Below are 25,883 nucleotides of genomic sequence, written 5' to 3'. Positions count from 1 at the left end.
CTTTACAACGATTCCATCTTACTTCACAATGTCACCAAACTCTGTCTTTTATGATGTGATTTTCTGACAAAGAGACAGAAAATTACATTATGTGCATTTAATTTCTGCAGATACCATATGGTGTAAATTGTAATTTTCACTGGTTTGTGTCAGGATATAGATGTATGTGTGTCATCAGCTTAATGTAAGCAGAGCACAGTGATGTGCATGTTGTCACAACATTCTAATATTGACATATTAATATATCTAATTATTCTGCTTCATCTGTCTTGAAAAACATAAGATGAAAACATAAGAACTTGTGTGTGTGTGTGTGTGTGTGTGTGTGTGTGTGTGTGTGTTTACCCCATCAAATAAGCCTCGGGTGATGTAACTCCAACAAGCTGCATACAGATGATGTCACTGACCGACTGGACGATCTCTCAACCACAATGGCAAACATGTGGTTCTTATTAATACAAGCTGATTCTCACACACACACACACACACACACACACACACACACACACACACACACACACACACACACACACACACACACACACACACACACACACACACACAGCTTTATGCCTTGTTTCTTTGTAGAACAATGTGTTGGGTTAAAGGGACAAGTTGAAAAATTCATGTTTTATAGTGTTTTCATAAAAATTCATCACCTCCCTCCCTAATTTTTTACACCTTGAACAAGACAAAAGGCCACATTTAATTGTACTTTTGTCAAATATAGTATTGAAAATAGGGTGAATTCGGGTAATTGGGGACATGTGGGACACCTAAGCCTCAGTCTGTTTATTTCCTGTCCCAACAAAATCTAGTCAAGAGGACTTTTACAATAAGGTTAGTATGGACATCATGTGACTGAAGTCATGACTTCATGGGGGTGATGTCACCGAAAGGGGCGGGGTAAAGCATGGTATAATGTTAAGGATATAATTTGTCATAAATTAGGCAATGTTCCTAATTGTTATCAAATTGTGTTTGTGATGTATTCAAGCAACAAAATGTGCGTTGAGTTGTTTAAAATGTGTTTTTTTCCCCAAACATTTTTAGCTGTCCCTAAGCATACTTTGGGTTATCTAGGACATTATAATTCTCTAAATGGGAAAATATGCATTTAAAGACATCCTGAAGTAAATAAGAGACTAAAGAGAGAGAGCTTATGATCTGCAGTTGACACACAGGAGTTAATGGTAAATACAGTCTGTACCTGTCTGTTTAAACTGATAACTAGCAATCAGTTTGCTCTCTAGGACACAGATGATACAACAGCACAGAAGAGTGTCTGTCCTGTGGTCTGCAGCCATTGGTTTCACCAAACATGTTGAGAAGACAATGGGGTGATCATTGATGATGATGGTCTCTCACCTGCCAGGACTGTTGGTTCCCAGAGTAGCCCCAATAGAATTACTGAATTTAATAATTGTTTATTGTTATTTCTACTTGCTGTTGATTGAATTTTAATAGATTTTTTCAAATGTGATACATCTTAAATAGAATGTTTTAAATGAATATTTAAGTTTCTTTCTTTATTCTAGGGTTCTTTATGAAAAAAAAGATGTTAACATAATAATATTAATAAATTAATTTTCTATTAATATAATACATTTTCTTAGTCATTATACAGTATATAATGTGACTAAAACCATTGTTTAAAAATGGTTATATTGGGCTCTGTATGTGTGTCTGTCTCCTCTCCAGTCATCCATGTGTGTCTCCCGTGAGTTCCTCTTGCGTGTTTCCTTCCTATGTGCTTTTCCTCTGGTAGCTTAGCTGCTGCCTTTTGAATCCAGGGAGACTAATCTCAGCTGTGCCAATCCCCTGGCCCTGGTTCACTTGGAGGTGCTCACTGAGCCACCTCCATGCTCACAGATATTTCCATTCTTTCTCCTGGTGTGGTTAGAAAACATCTTTTACAGAAAGGTATAATATGTTGATCTAATGAATAAAACAGATATCGGATTAAGTCGCAGAAGTCACATTTGCAAAAAATGGCCCAGATTACCTAAATTCACCCTTTATCAGAATTGAAAAGAAGAAATACCTTAGTTTTGCTTATGGTGAGGCCATTTTGGCCATAATACGCTGGCGCTCAGCTAATGGATACTGACTAGTCTTTTAATGATGTATAACTGATTGTGACAGGACACTGGACACCAACAGTGTTTTTGAACTAAAATGATTTCTGTCCACACAAGTGTTTTAGCTCCGTATCAGTTTAAGTCCCCATCTGTAACCACTTTCATACACAGGGCATGTATGTCCCTGCCGGGAAGCATTTGGTTATTAGTTACAGAATTGTCACAGTTTGCTCAAATAACAGCTTGTCTCCTACACATGTAAACAGTTGTATGATTGTAAAATACAGAATTTAACTGCTGTTAGCAAAGACAACAGGGTCAGCAACACTTGTAACTGATTATCCATGTTGCATCGTACACTGGTAGCCAAGGCCAATGCAAGTTGTTTTCTCCTGGAAGAGGGTCATATGATAGGAGCCTGATGAATCAACGATTTTAGCAAACCAATCAGCAGCGTTATAATTTCCAAATATCTCAGTTTCTGCTCGTCCAGACTAAAACACTGTCCTGGAGTTTTCAAACTAAAACAGTCAATCAATCAAATTTTATTTGTATAGCCCATATTCACAAATCACAATTTGTCTCATAGGGCTTAACAAGGTGTGTCCTCTGCCCTTAACCCTCAACAGAAATAAAGGAAATCTCAGCAGTGTTTCCAAGCCAGTTGTATCTGTAGCAGAGTTGATGAGTTGATGTCGCCTCAGGAAGATGAATAACCACCTAAGGGAGTAGCAGAAGGACCATAATGTTTGAAAGCTAATATAAATCTAGCTGATGTAGCAGCTGCTAGTGGGTCATGGTGGCATTAATAACTAAATTCCACCCTCATACAAATTACAGGCTCTGGTGAAACCAAAATGGTGAACACCATGAAGTGTCCTGTGGTGCATGATGTAACAAGTACTTACGGGAAGTTATTTCACTACACAGTCTTGTCTTCCTCAATTCTTCCATCTGCAATGTCTTTGCATTTCTCCTCCACTCTCACTTAAACCTCCCAAACATCTCTGCTTCCACCTCCTCCTCCCCCACTGCCTCCCCTCTCCTCCCTCCATCCTCCCACCAGACTGATGAACTGTAAGTAGAGGGCACAGCAGAGGCCGAACATTCTTGTTTCCTGAGCCAATGCTTAGCTGGAGAGCACTCATGCACATACACACGCACACGCACAAGCACACCCACAAACACACATGCACACACACAAACACACATGCACACACACACACACATGCACCTCCCTCCACCATGTTGAGTCAGAGCAGGGTTTGACAGGGAGAAACACAACTCCCCATGTTGTGAACTAGTTTGCCTGAACAATAACAGATAACAGGAAAGAGGGGACAAACTCTCTCTCCCTCTTTCTCTCCATCTGTCTCTCACACAAACAAACATACACATGTTGTCATTTTTGAGGACACTACATAGACTTGGATTCATATTATTGCATTCATTACCCTGACATTAATACATGTCCTAACCTATAATGATTTACATTATGGGGACATGCTTTGTGTCTGGAAACAGGTTTAGGTACCCACAACATGTAATAGCTGGATAACACACACACACACACACACACACACACACACACACACACACACACACACACACACACACACACACACACACACACACACACACACACAGTTTTGTACTTTTATGTTAGTGAGGACACTCATTGGCACAGGGTGTAAGCATAATAGACATTGGGGGGGACACATCCCCTCCAATGTTTAATTATGGTCAGATTTTGTTCCCCCCCAATGTTCACTTCATGACTACGGCCTTGCATTGGCATAATGCATTCCCTAGCCCCTTACCCTAACCTTAAACATCAGAACTAAATTCCTTACCCCTCCTCAACCCTAACCTAAACATTATTCACTAAAAACCAAAATCAAGTCTTAACCCTCAAACAGCACACTGAAAGTGGGTCAGAAAGTGTGGACAAGCAAAATGCCCTCATAAAGATATCTACACACACGCACAAACACACCTTGGCTACATCCATACAGACATTGTTTTAGTTAAAACAGTGTTTCCAAAACAATATCTGTCCACACAAGCGTTTTGGCTCTGTATTAATTTGAATCCCCGTCCATATTAATTTGCCTGAAAACACATAACACTGGGCCTGCACGTCCTGCTCAGGTCCTGCTGGACACAGGAATTGTAGCAGATTGATCAAAAAATGATTTGTCTCCTACTCATGTAAACAGTTGGAACATTATAAAATACAGAATTTAACAGCTGTTAGCAAATGCCAGTTGTTTTCTTCCAGAAGAGGGTCATGTGAAATAAGCCTGACGAATCAGCGAAGGCTTTGTCATGACCAAAAAGACCCAATCAGCAGGGAGAAACACAACTTTGTCTGTCATTGTTTCAAAACATCTTTCTGCCCATCCTAACTTAAACACTGTCCCAGAGTCTCAAATGCGGTCGGCAGCGTTTCACTCTGCAGTAGTGTGAACGCCAGGCAAATCCATAGCAGAGTTGATGCCTTTTCAAACAAAAACGTAGTAAAGTGGATGGAGCCTTTGTCACAGATCACTTTTAAGGACAGTACATGGATGCTTGTACATACTACTCCCCTATGTACATACTTGCTCTAACCCTAATTTAACCCTATCCTTACTGTAACCTTATCCTAACCCTAACCTAAACCACTGACCCAATTAAATCAAGTCTTAACCCATTTGGGACATGGCTGAAAAATTATCACATACACACAGACACACACACACACACACACACACACACACACACACACACACACACACACACACACACACACACACACACACACACACACACACGTCTCTCTATAGTTGTGAGGACACTCATTGACATAATACATTCCCTAGCCCCTTACCCTAACCTTAACCATCACAACTAAATACCTAACCCTAGCCTTACCTTAACCCTAACCTAAACCAAATTTTAACCCTAACCCTAAAACCAAGTCTTAACCCTCAAACAAGCCATTAAAGTTGTGAGGATCGGCCAAAATGTCCTCACAATGATGGTATTGTACCAAAATTGGCCCTCTTAACTATAGAAAGATGCACACGCGCACACACACACGCACACGCACACACGCACACACACACACACACACACACACACACACACACACACACACACACACACACACACACTGGGAGACACTACCCCCAGTTTAAGATTTAAAAAAAAGGAGATGGAGAAATAGGTGCACTTCGTGGGCCGGTGACATCATACCTTTACAATCCCTAAGGCGCGGTCATGGCGTCACCCATATTTTGGTAAAGAGGAGGCACAGAGAGAGGAACACCCCCAGCACCTCCGATTCTTTAGCCGTTTACCAATTAAGGCTCTCAGAGAGAGAGGGGGATCGAGGAGACGCAGAGGTAGAAAAGAGCTACAGAGCGGAGGGACTATCTCTTTCCTTCCTTTACGCCACCCGGCACAAGCAATACACCCATTTCCCCCCACTGGGACTGTTTGTGGGGAGGGAGGTCCGGGACCTCGGTGCAGCACACACACACACGCACACACACACAACCCGTGAGAGCTGCTGTGCGCACTGAGCAGAGAGACGGCGGAGAGTCCAGGATCACAGTCTGCAACACAGGTAAGAGTCTGTCCCGTCGTGAGGGACACGGATGATGCTTGTTTCTGGGACACTTGTCCTTCACCTTTCTAAAGATTGACAGAGTGTGCTGTGAGGTTGACTGTCTGGCCGTGCGTTTGGAGTGTGCTTGGAGCGCAGGGAGCGCACTGACAGAGATGAGGTACCGGAGGGTCTCGCCGGGTTGAAGCACCACTAACTTCTCCACCCTGCTTTACACTGTTGCGTCTTTTCTTGTAGTGTGACTGTTTGACTCCGTCACCTGGAGCGCATCACCTTGTTCCTACACGTTGTTTATGAGCATCACAGCAGCAGCAGCAGCATCTCCTTTACATTTAGGGTCTCCACACCAAATAAGGTAATACACGGACACTGACTGCAGATCTTCACTCTGGGGGGCAGTGGTGGCCACTTGCGCCCCCCGCCGCCGAGAGCGGGTCTCACAAGAGCAGGAGGTCCACCTGGTCCTCACGTCTGCACATAGTTCACCTCCTCTGCTCCTCACTCATTATATTTATCACAGGGTCTTAATTTGAAAGGGAAGCAGAGAGAGAGGTTATTGCCAAGCAGGTTTACACATACAAGGTATTTGCTGTAATGTGTTATTGCATAAGCATTGATATAAAAACATAAATATAAAATTAAATAAAGGGAACAGTATAAAGATATTATAAACACTAGAAAAAAGATATGCGCAATATGAATGACATGTGTAGTCCTGTCTCTCTTGACTGATTCAAGATTCAAGACTTTATTTATCATGTGCACAACAGCAGTCGCTGGCAATGAAATTCTTGGGTCACAGGCTCCCTATGCTCAAAAATAGCTGTGGAGGAGTTTGATTCACAGCACCATCCTTGGCTAAACCTGAACCTAACCTAAACCTAAACCTAACCTCAACCTTATCCTACCCTTAAAACATGTCTCCACCTTAAAGTGTAACGATTTACATAAGGAAGACCCGTCCCCATATTATTATTGCATATGACTGTGATTTAGGTACCCATAACATGATATCTTGCCCACACATACGCGCGCACACACACATTCTTATGTTTTTATGTAAGATGGATGAAGCAGAACATACTGTATATAAATAATAGATATATTACTTTTGTTGTTGTTGTTGTAAAACGCTCAGACAATGATGGACACAGGTGTATTTTGTGTACACCATGGAGCTTGTTAATCCATATGTTTCACCTAATGAAAGGTCCTTAAAAATCTGCATATTTGTGTTTTTAAACCCTTTTGGTACAATATATAGGTGGGCTGGGTAGAGGTAATCTTTTTTGATTGATACATCATCAGGAGATGAACCCCCCCCCCCCAAAAAAAAACTGAATTTGTGAGCTTGAGAGTTAAGAGCAGTTTCAAGAATTGTGTTAAATCCAGTTTGAGTATGTTTAATCTGAGATGGGACCGCTGTTGTCTAAGTGGTGTGCAAGTTTTTAACACAGTCCTAAACCTGGTTGCAATAAGTTGGCCCAAGTCAAACTATGTTTCTCCTTTCTTTTAAACAACTTTGGTGATGAGACTGAAAGGCTGGAATGTGCCTCTTTGATTTTCTACATCAATAATTTCACACTGACATCATAACATTCCTGAACATTGCTCATTGAAAGCACTGCTGAGAAAAGTGTTTTTTCAGATTAAAGGAGTTCTGCTGGTTACTGCAAGTGACTCTTACAAATGACTCTGTAGGTTTGGCCAAAAACTCGGGAGAGATTTAGATTTGGGCTTGTTGTAGCTTCATGTTTTCACATCACCTTTATAATGAAGAGGTGATGAGGAGAAAAAGAAAAGGAGGCTATGCTGGCATATAGAGAGAAAAAAATGTAGACCAAACCTGTCCTTATTTGACACGTCTTGGCCTACTTTCACTCACTAAGTGCCACACACACACACACACACACACGCACGCGCACACGCACTCACGCACGCACGCACGCACGCACGCACGCACGCGCACGCACGCACAGCACACACACACACACACACACACACTAAGGAGAAAGCCTTCACTGTGCTGTAATCAGTGTGTCTGACTTCTGCTCTCTCCACACGACTCTGTTGTGTGTGTGTGTGTGTCATGTGGTTTTGGTGTTGCCTGGCTGCAGCGTACATCAACCTAACTTCCTTTGCTGAGTTCTGCTGTGCACGACTTGCAGCTGACTGGGTGTGGCGAGTGATGGTGAGAAACCATGATGCTGTCATGATAGATGCATCATTGGCAGGAGACGCTGTGAAGCTCACATTGATCTCAACAATCACCTAAATTTATCTAATCGTGTCTAATATATTATTTTATATGCACCACAGGCTGTTAGCCCTTTTAATGTTCATATTCATTTATTAATATTCATATTTAGTTGATCTGATTTGTCATAATGCAGCGTCATGAAGCTCCCCCTCTTCGGGTGCCATGTGATTCTGTTGATCCAGGATATTGACAGCTTATGCTACTGTTGCACTCATTGTCAGCTTTGGTTCAATGTGTCAGCAAAATGTAAAATTACAGTTATAACAGGATTAAGCTTTATTACACAGCTCACCACTGGATTTGGTGTTTGCAGTCGGGACCTTGAGGATTTTGGAGAGCTCCACTTTTAAACCCAATTAAACCAACTTTTGTTGGTTTAAGTATCATTTATGTATCTTACTAATGTATTTTTTATTAGTAATGGGAGAAATATTCAAATCCTGGTTGAAACCCCATTGTCTAAATAGTAAGGGTCCTTCATTAAAAATGCTATTTGGAGCCAAATGCACTAAAGGTTCAAAAAAATGTATGTAATGTATTGTTTTAGTATATATCATTACTTAATGTTGTTGATGCGGCCAGGTTTAGAAACTGAGTACATTACTGCTTTGTTTGATAGTGCACCACTGTATCATATTTGATAAGCTCCTGATGTATTTTGCATGTAAAATGTATAAATATACTGTATACAGTACATACAGTATATATCAACACAATACTTAGTTTATGTATAATTGTTAATCTTAGCCACAAGTTTATAGGATGTCCCCACTATGAAATGAAATATCCTGACAAGTCAGTGTCAAACTCCCTTTACCTCAAATAAATGCAAACATCTACACATCAACTGACATTTGATGAAGATATGTGAAAACATGTCAGAGAGGATTTATAAATAAAACACAACATGTGAACTTAATTATTAAGTAAGAGTTGTGAAGATGTCAGGAGTGAGTCCAGATTACAGAGACAGGAAAGAAGACTGAAGGAGAAATAAGGAAGAAGTGGACAAATTTAGAAAAGGACAGGCTAGGGGGGACGTGAAGCAGGAGAAGCTGAAAACTGTAGTGCCATGAATATACACTAGAGGGAGGCACATGACAAATCAGAGAGGTTGCTAAGTCTTCAGACTGTGAGACATGTAAATGTGTCTTGGTCTGTCTCTCCCCGCCCTGTGTTTTGTCTCCTGTTTATTTGGCGAATTCCAGTGAAACAATAGGCCTCCACTCAGTGAATGTTTCACCAGCTCTCACTCAGTCCAGGCAACATTCTGCTTTTTGAAGTTGAGCATGAGCTTTAGGTGGAGGAGGGGGCCTGAAAACATTTCTCTTTCAGTGTGTCCATCAGTTTGAAGCTTAAAGCTGTCTGTCGTAAATGCCTCAATTTCCCTCAATGAATTCTGCTGCTGTTTTTAAATCTGCTCTGCTCTCCTGCTCTGCATAATCTCTAGCCAGGGTCTTCTTAAGTTTTATACTTTTATTGTGGCCAAAGCCTGTAAATGTTTGTGACAAGTTTATATGTAATGAAAGTTGTAAAATGGAGCAAATTACACACCTAGATGGAACTTTCTAAATCTATTGTTCTATTGTTTTAAATGGCACAGTGTACGTAAAAGCATACAGTGCCAGATATATACTTTATATGTGTGTGTGTGTCTTTTATTGGGCCATTATTAAGGCTGGGAGTTCCAGGGTGAGGGGCATTCTTCAGATTCTCCCTTGACCAGACACACACAAACACACACACACACACACACACACACACACACACACACACACACACACACACACACACACACACACACACACACACACACTGAGGCAAAGCATTCTTGATGGCCGCTGGCCACACTGTGGCTCCTGGCACTGAGCTCCTTATTTAGTCAAAAGCTGCAGAGTCACATCTCTCCCTCTGTGTTTACAGCCCCTGCTGCTCTGTTACAGACAGACATAAAATCCATCCGAAGATGTCAACTTGTGTATGTGTGTTGTTGTGATTTGTGAATTTTATCCAGTGATTGCTTGATATACAATAACAATATGCCTGCTCACATATTCTACCATTACTGGTAATAACTCCTCCATTTCAATTGGCATTAATGCTCCCTTCAATTCTATCAGACATTTTATCTTTTCATTATGTTAAAAACTGTTTCCTCTCATTTTGTTGATGTGTTCAGCTACACACATCATCTATTGCACTTCTGTCCATCCTGGGAGAGGGATCCCTCACATGTGGCTCTATCTGAGGTTTCTACGTTTTTCCTGTTAATAGAGTTTTTCAGTAGTTATTCCTTACTCTTGTTGAGGGTTAAGGACAGAAGATGTTGCCCTATGAGACAAATTGTAATTTGTGAATACAATTTTATTGAATTTGATTGATTCACTGTGGCACTTTCAGACAGATTAAACACAAAGAATGTTCAAATTGAAGCAGCAGAGGTCAAGATGTCCAGATTTTTCATTCCTAGTATGAGTCAAGCTTGAAAAATGCAGGATCCTACAAATCCCATAATGCAACTCAATAAAAAGCCAAATTTATAACATCATGTCTCAGCCAGCCTCCGGTTCATTAGCTTCTATAACTCAGTTTTCAGTATTCTATCATGCTGCATTTCTTTTTATGACGTGTGTTCCTGGCATTCACTTTTCATATTCTGAGATAAATCTCCAACCACTACAGCAGCTGCACGAAAATGAAAACTACTGCTTCCATTGAAAAATAGTGTGGCAACATAATCATATCCACCCATCCATTGTCTATACTTGTCCTTTTTGAGGGTCGCAGGAGAAGCCGGAGCTGATCCCAGCTGACATTAGGCGAGGGGTGAGGTTGGACCTGGACAGGTCCGGGTATCACAGGGGTTAACATACAGACATACATGCAAACTCCACACAGAAATATCCTGGTTGAACCAGGATTCCAACCTGGAACCTTCTAGCTGTGAGGCATAATCATAATTTGGTCATATTGTCATCTTTCTAGTTGTGATCTCTGTTTTGTAACCGGTTAAGTCCTCTATCAGAAAATGACAGTGAGAACATTTTCAGGACTTCTGGATTATAATATTTGCTGCCTCAGCCCCTCCTTATCTCCTTGCTGTGTCTCTCATTCTCTGTGTCTAACCTGGGGAGAGATGTACACATGAGAAAGCTTCTCTTTAAATGCTTAAAGTGAAAATAAAGCATTTTTCCTAATGAATCGGCCCACCAGTGCCATTGTTTCCTTTTTCTGAAACTGCCTGCTGCTATAAAACACTCAGGCTGTCATTAATGCATCATATAGTGCATATTTGGTGTGTGATCTCATCTGGCTGTTTGGTCAGTACAGCGCAGACAAACAGAGGAGGTGGATACGGCTGGTGTCTAGACACTCGCTGTCTGTAACCCCTTTAAAGATAAGGCTGCAGTGCACACACAGCACAGTGACATCACACAAACACACACGTTCACCCAGTCGAGAGCAGAAATTTAGCCTGCAAACAGTGAAAATATATGCACCCAATGTCACATTGGCTGCATGTAAATTGACAGGAAAGAGAACTTGAACGATGCTGCAAGAGGCAGATCAGCAGACACAAACAAACATAACTCTGACACTGTGAGGAGTCACTGACATGCATGTCCCAGTGGACAGCTCACATATTTACTGTATTACACTGATGCCTGCAGGGACCCATGAGCATCAGCATAATTTGCTCACAGGGACCCTGAACATGACCCTTTTATCTCTGTCACACTGTTCTTGAAATAGGGTGTTAGCACACAGAGAGCTCAGGTCAGACTCGTCATATATGTGTGTGTGCACACACGTGTCATCTGTATCACTTTGTTTCTCCAGTGGCTTCAGCATTAACTGTGACCCATGATGGAATGAAGGAGATAGCATCACCAGGTGATCAGGGATAAATCAGGACTGGGAATGAAAAACTAATGCTGATCAAATATTTTCACAATGCTACTGACCTTGTTTGTGTCTGCCAGACAAATAGAGATTTCCTATAACACACTGTGACAATCAAGGTCAGAGAATAATTGAATAGGTCTGTTTTCAATGAGCCTGAAGCTGATTTGTGTCATGGCAGCAACATTCATGGAATCACTTCCTCTTTAGCAAGTTTTCTTCGAAGTAAAAGCACAACGTTCGTTTTGTTGCTGTAATGCTTACAGCATGCTTTGCATATATTTATATATATAACCTCTCAAGTTAACTCTTTTCTTTCTCTTTTCTCGCAGACTCAAGCTAGAGAGCGAGGGAGAGAGAGAGAGAGGGAGCGGCCACACAAAGTTGAGCAGACTCCACCCAGAAAAAAAAGGCAGCGAACCGAGAGACAGCCGAGACGATAAAAATGAGTGGTTCCCACCCCCGGCTCCACCAGAGCGCTGCGCCCGCTCCCAACGCTGTCTCCACGGACAAGGACGCAGAAATGCCCGCGACGGAGAAGGACCTGGCCGAGGATGCGCCGTGGAAGAAGATCCAGCAGAACACCTTCACCCGCTGGTGCAACGAGCATCTGAAATGCGTCAACAAGCGCCTCGGCAACCTGCAGACGGACCTGAGCGACGGGCTGCGGCTCATCGGGCTCCTGGAGGTGCTGTCCCAGAAGAAGATGTTCAGAAAGTACAACCAGAGGCCCACCTTCCGCCAGATGCAGCTGGAGAACGTGTCGGTGGCTCTGGAGTTCCTGGACAAGGAGAACATCAAGCTGGTGTCCATAGGTGGGTCAGACACACTGCTGGGTTGTAATGAATGGATGCCTATAGTCTATATGCTTCTCCACCTCCACTCAGGTGGCCTGTCCTCTGCTTCTCTCCTGGGCTGTGTTGACTCATGGTTCATTTTCATGGAGAAATGAACGCAGCAGCTGTACTGGACCGCAGTGTCTACTTTAAAGAACCGTGCATGTGTGCGGACCTGCAGGGTGTGCGACACAAGAAAGTTGAGCATGTCCACTGCCCAGTGAGAAGAAAGAAATCGGTCGCCCTGTGAAGAAAAAGTGTTGAAAAAACACTCCACAGTTAATTACTGTGAAGAAGTGCAAGAGAAGTCTATAGTAAAGTTTCCAGTGTTGGTAAGATTACTGTGTGAGCAGGCGTTTCCCCCGGTGTCCAGGGCCGCTGAGCTTTTGTCTCTGGCTGTCCAGATTTGAGGCGGGTTGTTTTGGGAGGAGGGGGTCTGACTGTGCAGAGGGGCCCCAGGCTTTCTCTGTTCCCCTGCCGCCTGAGCTGGGCTGGGCTGGGCCGGTCCGAGCCAAACTGTGTGGGCCGGGATGTGCTTCAGGCCTAGTAGGACAGGAGAGCTGATCCTGCACACACACACAAACACACACATAGACACAGACACGAACAGACACACAGACCAACACAGACACACACAGAGACACTGGGCTATTGTCTGTGCTCATGTCGTGCAGTGGGCTGGGTCTACACAGCATTAGACAGGACTTGGCTCACGCTCTGTGACATAAAAGTGGCTTTAATGGGCTTTGCCTACATGCAGCTGCTTGCCTGCTCACAACACTGATGATTTTGCAGTTGTGCATCTGAATGAAGGTGAATGAAAGTCACTTAGCTGCAGTACAATACGAGGAAAGTACAGCCGTCGGGTGTGTTTTTTGCGAGATACGTGGCTCAGAAAGACAGTCAAGGCTCCTTGATTAACTTAATATAACTTTTAAGTCAATCTTTATTTGAGAATGACTCCCCTCACACACCTGGAGTGAAGAGAGACAACAACTCTTTTCTCCCTTAGACAAAAGCTTAGTTAACACAGTGTTTGTGACTGTGAATCAGATGTGAGTAAGCTCCTATCATCCCACTGGGGGATGTATTGCTCACTTCACGGTTTCCACACACACACACTCATACACACACACAAACGTTACCTCTCCTTACTGCAGCCGACAGGTGAGGCGCCGGCTCCGTTTGAACACCAGGTCAGACATAATGAAACTCCATCTCAGCAGAGAGGTAGAAGAAGGTGGAGCTGCTGTGAACAGATCACATCAGACGGTGTTGTGGTTGGTGATATAAGGTACAAAGCTGTAAGACATAGTTTGTAATGTGGTGCACCTCAGGAACATTTTATTTTCCATATTAGGAGGGAGATTCCTGTTCGCTGCATTTTTCTTATCTTGATGACAGCTGGTTGATGGGTTTAAAATGCACTGCTGGTATTATTCAGGATGCAGTACCAGGAACCATGAGCCTCCCTACTCATCTCTGTCTGTCTGTCTGTCTGTCTGTCTGTCTGTCTGTCTGTCTGTCTGTTTGCCTGTCTGTCTGTCTGTCTGTCTGTTTGCCTGTCTGTCTGTCTGTCTGCCTGTCTGTCTGTGCGTCCAGCTGACTCACCCTCATCCGAGCTGCTCCTTCTGAGTCATTTAATCTGCAGATGACAGAGGAGTCCGCTCTCCTCTTTTACTTCCTCCTCTCATTTCAGAAAGTGGACACACCCAGCCAGCAACACTCACCACAAGTTACCAAACTGGCATCATAGCATGATGTACACACTCCTGCCTTCTTTCTGTGCTTTAAAGATTTCTGTTTTTCTGTTCTTCTTTACTTTAACTTCAAACAAAAAAAGTATTATTGATGACTTTTCTGGGTGGGGTTGTGTTTTATCTTAATGTCTATAAACCTCTTTCATTTCTCCTTTTACTCATATCAGATATTGATATGCAACAGTAGTTACTGTAACACTGTCATCGTGAGTTACTCAAGACAAACTAGAAATCTGTTCCACCCAAGAAGCAACCATGGTGGTGGAGGGTCTGAAAAGGACAAGGGCTCCAAATGCAAATCATTAATAAATAATGTAATTTATACTAAAGTAGGCAGTGTAAAACTTTCTGAGCCTGAGGTGATATCTTCAAAAGCCTTGCCCCAATCAACCCCCAACCCCAGTTATTTCAGTTTACAATTATAGAAGAAATTAAAGCCAATTAAGAGGCTTGAAGAAGTTAATGTTTGGAATTTGTGCTTAATAGATAACTTCAAGTAAAGTTAAAAGCTAAGTATTTTGGGGAAAAAAGGTTATTTGTTTTCTTGCTAAAAGTTTGATGAGCAAATCCGTGCCACTCGTATTTGTGGAGCAGATTGTTAACTTAGCTTAAACACAGGAAACAAGGGGAAACCGTTAACTTGTCTCTGGTCAAAGGTAAAAAAAATCCTCTCAGTAGAAGCTTTTAAACTTACCTAAAACTTGTGCAGTTTTATGAGCCAGGCTCAATGACCTCCTGGACATTACTCAGCTACTGTATATAAACCATCATGCATTGCTCTTGTGGCATTGACAGGAAGAAAAACAGTGGAGAGGAGAGAGAGCAGCACATCTCAGTCGTCTCTCTCTGGTGATTCTACTCCTTATTCCTATAAAAAATATCATGAGGATAAATACTGACGGATTTAGATTTGCCACTATTTTCACAGAGCAATTTTAAAATAGTCTGTTGTAGTGTTTGTTAGTTTTAGTTTTTTTATGAGGCACAAGATAAATCTGTGAGTTTTGGAGGTAAAGTATGTAAGAAGAGCAACACATTACAACAAAAACTGCCACAGACAAGTTTATTTCTACATTTTCATCAGTCAACCTGCTTTTTGACATAAAAGTATTATTACTTAGTTTATATTAAACATTTGAAATTTATTCTGGGTTTTTCCACAGGCCAACATTGTTGTTGTACGTCATAATCCTGCGACAGTAATGCAATTTAAATAAAAAATATAGAAAAAAAAATTCTGTGCATCATTACCTGTGGTCTGCTCCACCAGCTTAAATCTTGGCGCCCTGACACATGTCATTAATGTCTCTGAGATGAAGGTTGTTAGTTGGAATAATAACAACTAACATACCGAATCTCAGCAGTGAAACTCTGCTCTGACCTTCACCGGCTGCAGTTTAGTGTTTGCTCTAATGACGGTTCAACCCAGAAGGGGATCTCACTTTCTGCACGTCTGACCAACCCCACATGACCTGGCACCAGTCACATGACTACTGATGAATCCAGAGGAGAACCTTTATGTATTCAGTCAGGAGTGACGAGGCTGCCATCTAGCAGGGAGTGGAGTGAGCCTTGGGAGAGACAAAGACTGTAGCCCTTATTAACAGGCCCAGGCTCCCTGGTAGACCGTCACTAAATGCTAAAACGCACCATGTGGTTTGCATGGGCCTGCACATTTAGTGATTTTCTTTGATCTTTTTATCAATTATCTTTTAGCATAGAGTTCTGTGAGGCCTTTGCTGATGTGCACGTGGAGAGATTGCTTACGTGCATATATCCGGTGTTCATCACACCCATGTTTGATCAAGCTCAATGATTTCACCTGGCATCATCGTCTGTCTGTCTGTCTGTGCGTGCGTGTGCGTGCGCGTGTGCGTGTGTGTGTGTGTGTTCATTTTTGTTACCTATTTAGGACCTTTCCATTATAAACACTGACCTTGTCAGGACCAGTAGACCTCAAGGAGACCAAAGCTCGGTTCTTATGAGGCAAAACATCATTTCTGAGTTCCTGGTTGAGTGAAGTGGTAAGATGTGAACTGTGGAAACGGGGGGGACTAGTCATGGTTAAGGTTAGGGATATGGTTTTTATTAGGCTGACCACAATGAATAGAAGTCAATACAAAGTAAATAAGGATAGCTGTGCTTACGTGTGTGTGCATCTGTGTGTATTTAAACACTCTCAAAGCACGTCAAGACTTAGTGACCATCTTATTAATTGGTTGTGGTGCTCTTTGTGCAGGCGTTCACTCCTTGACTGCTACATCCCACACATATTTTCAAACCCTTCAAAACACTTCTTTATGTTTACTTGATTGAGCACTGTGTCGAAACAGTAACAGTAAGGTGGCGGCGACCATGCCACACTTGCCCCGTCATCCACACGGGCAGGCTGGGAAACGAACAGAATTGTGGCGTAAATATGTACCTTGCTGCTCCCCTGTCTTTGCATGGAATCAGAGACATACAGGTTGAGACAGACGCCTGTGTAGTAACAACCAGCCTCCTCGTTGTTACACAATAATAAAATGTGTTCTATATTACTGATACTAATAGAGGAGATAGCCTGTTCTGCAGAAATGTTCTTATTCTGTTGGAAAAACTAGCACTTTCTATAAAATGCTTTAGAGGAGAAATAATGTAGTTTGCAGTAACAATAAAAAAGAGAATTTCTAAGCCATAAAACAAAGCCTGGCTCTGGCTGTACACTGGCCAATAGTGGCTATTAGAGCTGCAATGAACAGCTGATTAGTCACAGAAAATTTACCGCTAGCTATTTTGATAAATAGTCAATTGGGACGGCAGCTGTAGCTCAAGAAGTGGAGCGGGTTATCTACTAATTGGAAGCCCTAGCTCCTCCATGCTGCATGTGTGTGTGCAGATATCTCTGTGAGGACCACGATGAGTAAAGACCTTTAGGATTGAGGACATTTTGGGAAAGTGAGGGCATTTTGGTTGGTCCTCACTTTTCAAAAGGGTTGATTGAGGGTTTAGATTTGAGTTTAGGGTTAAAATTAGGATTTAGTTGTAATGGTAAAGATTATTAGTACAAGGATGTGTGTGGTTATAAATTCTAGAATGTGAGAGTGTTTCTTCTTACGTGACAGGAAATTCATATTTTGGGGCTCTGTAGCTTTGCTTAAGCTACTTGCATCAGGCATGGCTAGTAAATTCAAGTAAGTGTGTTTTGTTTATATTCATATGATAAACAAATGTGTTGTTTGTTCTGTAATAAGTTACCTAGTTTAGCTTTAAGTTGTGTCTATGTGGGCGTAGAATATTCACTGTCTTTGTCGACGTGCATTGACTTACCTTGGATAACTGGACAGAACATGTGTGACATACAAGTGTGTGTCTCTCTGAATGGTGCCATCTTCACATGGAAAATTATTTTCTATTGCTCATGTTTCTGTATGAAAAGTTTAGAAGAGGCACATTGTAACTCACTGATCTACTTCAATTATCAGATTCCATAGTCAAATCCCTCCTCCTTCCTCTCGTCACTGCTCGGCTTATTCAGCACAAAACTCTAATGGTGACACTGTTTCTAAATTACCTTGAGCACACTTGCCTAAACAAACTTCAGGCTTTCTGTTACCTCACTGTCTAGTTCCAACCAACATTGATACAATATATCTGACCTGATACAGCAGATGGTGTGTTACACAGAACCATCTTCAACCCAGCAAGTTGAAGATGGTCAGGGACGGTTATTGACAGTTTGTCCATTTTCTTTTTGAACACTGAACCGAACAAATCTGTTTACGAATGATGAATGTGAGCGGCGTTCACTCCAGCATTAGTCGGAAATGCTAACGTCTGCTAGCTTAGCCAATGGTGGCCTTTTATGAATTTAACATTTGTACAGTGACTACAAAAAATCTAGCTGTGTATCGCTATATAGCCTAAAAATATTGCGATATTTGTTGTAGGCCATTTCGCCCACCCCTAGTCACACGTCAGAGTGAGAATATCTCTACCATTCAGAAAACTCTTCAATGTCATGCTTTATTCTTCTTTCTTTCAAGAAGCAATACTCTCCAGTTCTGATGTAACTGATGCTACAGCAGCATCTACGCTAACCATTTCAGGAGACTTGTTGTTGTTGTTCTCCCTGTCCTCACACCTAAGACACGCCTGTATCAGTCAATAGTTCCTCCCTCATAGGACGATGATTGGTCCAAATCTATGTGGTTCAGAAACAAGAAAAAAGCTTGATAGAAATATGTGACTGTCAAAGTTAGGATAAATCTGTAATTTCTTAATCTTATGTTATCTTTCTACAAATTTCTAGCCCAAATGAAAGATTTCATGTTGGAATTAAAACAGATTCGGAGCCAAAACACTCATGTGGATAGAAATTGTTTTAGTTAAAAACGTAGTAGTATGGATCTCTTTTGGTTTCACAGCCCACGACTTTACTCCTTCAGTTCACCCTCCTTACTTTTACCATATCAGTGTTATTTCCAGAAGCATCAAGCATCGGTTTTCAGCTAAAGACCCCCTTTAAAACGCATTGTACGTAATCCTCTCTGCAGCAAACAGCAGACAGACACAGTTCGAGACACAGTTAAATGTTTAGAATGCCCAAAACACGAGTTATTGCAGGTTTAAACAAATTACTATTTTATTATAAGTAATTACTGCACAGCAATAATGGTAAGGCAGTTCCCTGGGCTCCATCGTCAGGCGAGAGCGCACTATATGGACCCGCTGGGACATCTAAATACAGCAGCTTGTTTACAGAGAGGCTGCTTGTGTTGGGGATGTCATACAGCATCAAATGTAATCTTTCTTTTTCAGGAACAGAATGGACGTGAGAGTGACTGTGGTGGCATAGGGCGGAGAGGAATGTTGGGCAGAGAGTGAGAAAATGGTAGACTTTAGACACTATGTTGGGTCAGAACGGATTACTTCCTGCCTGCTCATTATCGTTAGCATAGCTTCCTGTTCGGCAGGCAAAAGGGGACTGGTCAAATGGATACTGAGGATTAGCAGAGTGCACATTTGCATTCAGCACCATGGTATTCAGGTTGTTGCATTACAGCAGAGTTGGAAACTTGCCCCTGCACCCCATGCCTCATGTTGAGACTGAAGACGCAGCCATAAAGCAAAATATTCCTTAATGTGCTCACAACAATCTGCACTTGTTAAAGGTTCATTGTGTAAGATTTAGGTGAAAGGGATCTATTGGCAATTGAATATAGAATAATCTTATTGCTGTTTTAACTAGTGTGTTTAATCTAAATTGTACGAATTGTTGTTTTCTTTAACCTAGAATGAACCCTTTATATTAAAATACTAAATATTGAAATACTGCCATGTTTTTCCAGTCTGGACAAACTAAACACCTTTTGAGTTTTTATGACAACTGAAGGCTACCACAGGCTCTCTTTCATGTTTGGAAGGGGAGGATGAGGTGAGGGGTATTCAGGACTATATTTCACTAAATTCTACACACTGAACCGTAACATTTTTTATTGAAATAAGTGGCACATAAACGTCAGTGGCACTATCCCGTAATGTCTTTTTAACATAAAATGTGTTTAGTATCAAACCAAGAAAAGTGCACTGGAAGATGGCTTTTGTCATAATGTTACCAGATTTTTACCAACAAGTAGACTGGGGCTCTCCTGCCAGAAAATGTCTCGAGGGGATCTACTTTTCCAGACCTGAATCGTTTTTGCCAGACCAAGAACTATCAATTACTTGGAAACCGAGTCTCTGCTCTTAAGGTCGATCGTAGCTCTCAGATGTTTCCAGGAAACAAACAGTTGATTAAAGCCGTATGGTATTTATTAAACCTCCTCGTTCATCATTTTATGTGGTGCCCGTGTCCTCCTCTCACCTCCTCAGCCTCTGTCTTAGCCTGCCCCCACTCGCCACTCCCCTCATGTTTTTCATTTTTGTCTTTCTACGTCTGTCCCCCTCAAACTTCACTTTCTCTCAGCCTCTCTGGTCTCGTCACTCAAATGAACATATCTCAGCCCATCCTAGTCGGGGGCTCATGTCAGTGCAGGCTTTAAAAATGTCCCACACAGCAGTTTTCCCTGCCTTTTTCTCCTCTCTTTCGTGTTCCTCCACCCCCTCTGCTGTCCTGTCCTCCCTCCTCCCTCTGCCTGTAACCAGAGCCCGGAGAATGGGAGGGCGGCCAAGATCCAGTTTGCTTCTGCCCTTTTAAGGCTAAAAAACCAGGAGGAACTTTTTTTCCAGCAGAGGGAGGGAGGGAGGATGACTGGAAGGAGTAGAAAGGAAGAGGAGGAAGTGTAGTAGCTCCAGTGTGGTTTGTTGCATGGAGTTAGAAGAGGGAGGGAGGGAAAGAAAAGGAAAAGAGAGCTCCAGGTCAAAGATTTTCAGATTTTGGATGTTTGAAGATACAAACTGAATTCGTGTCACAGTTGTAAAGCAACTGCTTTGATCAGTTTGATTCATATTTTACCCATGTTTCATGTCCTATAGGGCCACTTTGTGTAGTAGGAACATTATAGTAAGGCAGACACTGTACAGGCTGCTATATTAAACATGTGTAAGTGAGTGTGCGTGTGTTTGAGAGATAAGGGCAGAGTGGAATGTGTAACATTTCCTCACTGTGTTCTGTCTGACTAGGTTTTCTCTGCCCACTTTTCCAGACATGAATTGTTCTCTCTCTCTCTCTCTCTCTCTCTCTCTCTCTCTCTCTCTCTCTCTCTCTCTGTCTCTGTCTCTGTCTCTGTGTGTGAGCGTGTGTGTGTGTTGTATTGTCTGAGGAGTTTGCCAGGTGATTGCCAACTTAATTATTGCAAGACAAGAAGCAAACTCAGTGTTTCCAGGACGACTACAGATGTGTAGAAGTATGACAACCTGATAAACTGACATTATGCTTTAGTTTTAATGCACAATTTGAACATCCTCATTTTTATAAACCTAAAGCTGCAAACCGAGAGTTACAGTTCTGATCATGGACCTGAAGAAAACGTATGGTCGACGAGGAAGTCTAGGCGTTGCTTAAATATAAAGACACTATGAGCGACTATCAGGTAAGAGAGAGAGCTCTATCTAGACCTGCTGTGTGGGTTTGTCCTGAGCCTGACAAGATCCTGCAACTAAACTGCTCCAGATGTTGCATTACAACCTTAATACTGAACAGGACCATTCCCCCTCCCGTTGTCGCTCTTCTCTTATCCCACCCCCTCTCCCTCCTCGAGAGGGACCGGGTCAGGCCGTGGGTCAGGGGTTGCGATGATGTCATAGCAGTGTCACTGCCTGGGGTGGGGTTGGGGGTGGGAGGAGGGTTGGAGGGGGCTGCACCAGCAAGCCGAAGAGATGAGTCATGGGAGTTTTGGGGGCAAAAGGAGCATCAACAGACACGCACACTCTCTATTTGCTGTCTCTCTCTCTCACAAGCACGCACAAACAAACACACACACTAGATGGGTGGTGGGGGGCAGTTGTGAGTCAGCAAAGGGGCAGTCTGCGGCAGTCTGTGTCCGTATATGGGGCTCTCCGTCAGGCTAATGCGCTGTGGCCTGCCGGGAATGCTCGCAGATTCCTTGCATGTTTAGTGGCTTTTGTGTGCGAGAGGCATGAATCAGAGAACAACGCGTAACCACGCATTATCAGACAGTGTGTGCCAATGTGTCCTAGCAACACCCGGGATGAGGATGACAGGCCTGAAACCTGAATTGATGCTTCACACTGGCGAGCTGTGGTCAGTGGGCACTGACTGCTCATCAAACTCTAGTTACAATAGATTGTACAGGCGGAGGCGGGGTCCGGTTTCAACCTTGAAAATAAGTGATATAAAAATAGAGATAAAAATCAATATATAAAGTAATCATTAGTTTGATACTGTGGCCTTTTCTGTACGCGTGGTATTGTTGTGGTCCTGTCCTGCTCTCCTGGCTTCACTATGTGACACACCCCTACTTTTCCTGATCTTGCATTCCTGCTGCAAGTACCAACCTGTGATTCACACCAGTCCCTCCCCCTAATAGTACAAATGTAAATTTATAGCTGTCACTCATTTTTATCTGTGTTTTCAGGCAACATTTCTCTCTGGTTCCTCTCCCCTCCTCTCTTCTTCTTTCCATTTCTCCTTCACAATCAGATCTTCTGCTTCTTGCTTTCCATTTCCATGTCATTCCTGAGCAGACTGAGTTGCCACTCTGTCGCTATTCTGATGACCCAGCTCTCTCAAAGTTCCCATGGTGATGGGTTATCCAAACAGACCTGACCCCGCTTTATTTTATCACTATGCAGAGTGTATTTTTCCACTGGGAGCAGCTGATATATCATGTATAGCAGGGTGGGCAGCATGTGAGCACAACGCGAATTCAGAGGGATTGGCAGATGTACTTCTCAATGTAGGCAAAGAACTTCTCTAATTTATTACCATGTTGTGAGGTAAAGGCTGCATGTGTTCCTGACTGGCTTTGTTGTCTTGATCATGCATCATATTTCATCACCCCTTTTATGGTTTAGACCTCCATACTTTCTGACCCCAACCTCAAACTCTTGCTGCAGCTCGTGGCCAGAGAGCTTTCTGGGCCTCCTACTGCTGCAGTTAAATATTCAGCCTTTTCAGTAGCGCCAGCCCCCAACCGCAGCCCCAGTACTCTTATGAAAAAATACAGAAGAAAAAAAAACAACTTCAAGACCTTGCCTTGCTACTAATGATTATTCCAGTCTAGACGACAACAGCAAAGCAAATTGAGTTGACACCAATGTGAGTAGCACTGGAATCAGTCTAGCCTCAATTGTTCCCGTTTGTTTTTTTGGCTTCATTCTCTCGTTTTATTTCTGCAGCTCTTATCAGAGCACTGAAAAGTCTGAAATCACAAAGAAACTGCCAACTGGACACAGCTGCTGTCAGAAGTAGGATTTACTCGCATGTCTCTATTAACGGCGCCCTAACACAACAGACACCCCCTTAACTATGTTCTCATCACCGTCCACCCTGAGACACAAAAACATACACTGCTCCACCCTTTCCTCAAGGCTGGACGTCGAGAAAGCAGCCCTCCTGATCAACTTCTCCTATTTCAGAATGTGTGTGCACGCTGTGGGTTTTATGTTGGGGTGTGTGTGTGTGTGTGTTATCTTCCTCATGCCCAGGCTAGCTTCTGGTTGCATCACTTTCTCCTCCGCAGTGGTGCATGTGGCTCTATCTGTACACTGACGAATGACTCAGATGGAATTTAGACCAACCAGACGTATAACTAGATGTGCTATTGTGTCATTCTGTTCCAGTACTGGTGTGTTAAAATCCGTATAAACCTATGTAAATTAACTAATTATCCAAACTCTTTCCCCATAGCACAATTAGTGAGAATATAAAAAACTTTTTTGTGGCGGATGGTTGCTGTAATAAAATAAAAGCTATGTAGAACATTTTGAAACAGAGCCATTCAAATTTCTGCTCAGATGTGAACAGTATATCATGATTCATGCAGAAAAGTCCCTTCATCTCCCTCCTCCGATTACATCTCAGATGAAGAAAGTTGGTCCCATTTCTAAAGGTTCATATCCTTAATAGAGGATGCATTATTAAAGTAGAGATATTAAAGGCAAAGCAACAATGTTTTTTATCTTTGTGTAAATTAAGTTGCATTGGCAGAGTGAAGCAGTGCCACCATATTAATTTGGAGAAAGAGTTAGGTAATTCAGTGTCATCCATGTAGCTATGATTAGCCACGTAGCCCTTTCCTTTGAGATATAATCTAAAGCAATAAAGACCGGAGCAGTTCATCCAAGCTGAAGTTCAATTGTCAACATCGACTCCTAACAAAGGCTGCACTAAGATTAGACAGCACCAGTACAGCTGTTTTCAATCAGTATTTAGGCTACATCCATAATACTACTTTTTTATTTGCATCAACTGTGCGACAGATACGCCTGGCGTCCAAACTACTCCAGAGTTTCTGAGCTGAAAAAATGGCAAAGTTTGGAAACACTGCTGGAGTCGTTTCAGGGCAGCTTTTTAAGTCTGGATGGGCAGAAATGGAGACGTTTGGAAACGATGACGTAGACACTCACAACCTCTTGCTGATTGGATCTTTTTAGTCACAACGTAGCCATCGCTGATTCATCAGGCTCCTATCACATGACCCCCTTCCTGAAGAAAACAGGCCTTAACCTTTGCTACCATTGTAGAACCCGCCATGGATAATCTATTACAAGCATTGCTGATCCTTTTGTCTTGCTAACAGCTGTTAGTTAAATTCTTCTTACATGAGTAGGAGAGCTAATATTTGAGCAATCTTTAAAAATTCCATTGTCCAGCGGGACGCACATGCCTTCCTGTTTAAACCGGCATAGACATGCCCAGTTTAAATGAGCGGCTACGTGATATGCTTTTTCAGGTGTGTTAATATGGACGTGGATTAAAACTGATACGAAGTGAAAATGGCCGTGTGGACAGAAATCGTTTTAGTACTACTAAATGTTTTCCTCTGAAATGTTTCTAATGCAGTGCTATCCAATCTACCTTCTTTGTGTTCATTTTGAACTGACTATACCTCCCCTTTTCAATGCATGTAAAAGAAAAATCAGCCTCATTTAATTGTACATTTTTTTTTAACAGGACAAGGATCAGTCTGTCCTCTATGATCTGGATGGCAGATTTCTGTTTAGTCAGCATGGTAACATAAATCTAACCCTCCTCTCTTTTCCTCTGGGCTCCAGACTCTAAAGCCATCGTGGATGGGAACCTAAAGCTCATCCTGGGTCTGATCTGGACGTTGATCCTGCACTACTCCATCTCCATGCCCATGTGGGATGAGGATGAGGAAACAGAAAGCGGCAAGCAGAAGACACCTAAGCAGAGGCTGCTGGGATGGATCCAGAACAAACTGCCCGAGCTTCCCATCACCAACTTCAACAGAGACTGGCAGACTGGCCGGGCCCTGGGTGCCCTGGTTGACAGCTGTGCTCCAGGTAAGTGCATGCGTGTGTGTGTGTGCGTGCGTGTGCGTTAGAGAACATCTTTGTGGTTCTGTCTTGCAGAAGATGGTGGGGACATGTTTTGTGTGTTTCAGCGGAGAAGATGTTTAGCTCACCAGTGATTGACAGCTGCAGATCTGAGGTCAGATCTGAGGTCAGGTCAGGGAACATAAGAGGGTAGTTCTCATGTGTGGGAGAAAAGGCTGAGGGCAGAGCTGATTAAGAGCTGATCAGGAGGGTGAGGACTGAACTCCCCCTTTTCCAGTCCTGTTAAAGTAGGAGAAGAGGAGACAGAGGCAAGGAGAGATGAAGGTGAGGCAAACGGGAGGTTTCTGTTTACATAGTCGGGATGTTTGGCATACCTGTGGATCACCATCAGCCTTGAGCCACAGATAAGGATTCAACTAAAGCATGTCTCCAGCCAGAGATTTCCCTGCGGTGTCCAAAAATAGCAGCGCACACACTTGAGTCAGTTTCGTATAAGTGAAAAAAACAAAAAACTGCTGACACAGA

The 25,883-nt window shown here is 42.6% G+C and overlaps 1 protein-coding gene across 3 annotated transcripts in view; it reads left to right on the top strand.

Annotated features, from left to right (window-relative positions):
* The first annotated feature begins 5,439 nt into the window (after positions 1–5,439).
* Positions 5,440–25,883, top strand: part of flna (filamin A, alpha (actin binding protein 280)) — a 50,001-nt gene continuing 29,557 nt past the window's right edge. For all 3 annotated transcript variants that reach the window (XM_047340143.1, XM_047340144.1, XM_047340142.1), the window contains exons 1-3: positions 5,440–5,694; positions 12,190–12,672; positions 25,113–25,364. In XM_047340143.1, coding sequence (XP_047196099.1) covers positions 12,303–12,672; positions 25,113–25,364 — 622 coding nt within the window. In that variant the 5' untranslated portion in view covers positions 5,440–5,694; positions 12,190–12,302. The remainder of the gene's footprint in view (positions 5,695–12,189; positions 12,673–25,112; positions 25,365–25,883) is intronic.

Source organism: Hippoglossus stenolepis, chromosome 6 (genome assembly GCF_022539355.2).
Source record: "Hippoglossus stenolepis isolate QCI-W04-F060 chromosome 6, HSTE1.2, whole genome shotgun sequence".
In the NCBI taxonomy this organism is placed as follows: domain Eukaryota; kingdom Metazoa; phylum Chordata; class Actinopteri; order Pleuronectiformes; family Pleuronectidae; genus Hippoglossus; species Hippoglossus stenolepis.
The sequence above is the reverse complement of the archived record's forward strand: the minus strand, read 5'-3'. Positions and strand labels throughout refer to the sequence as shown.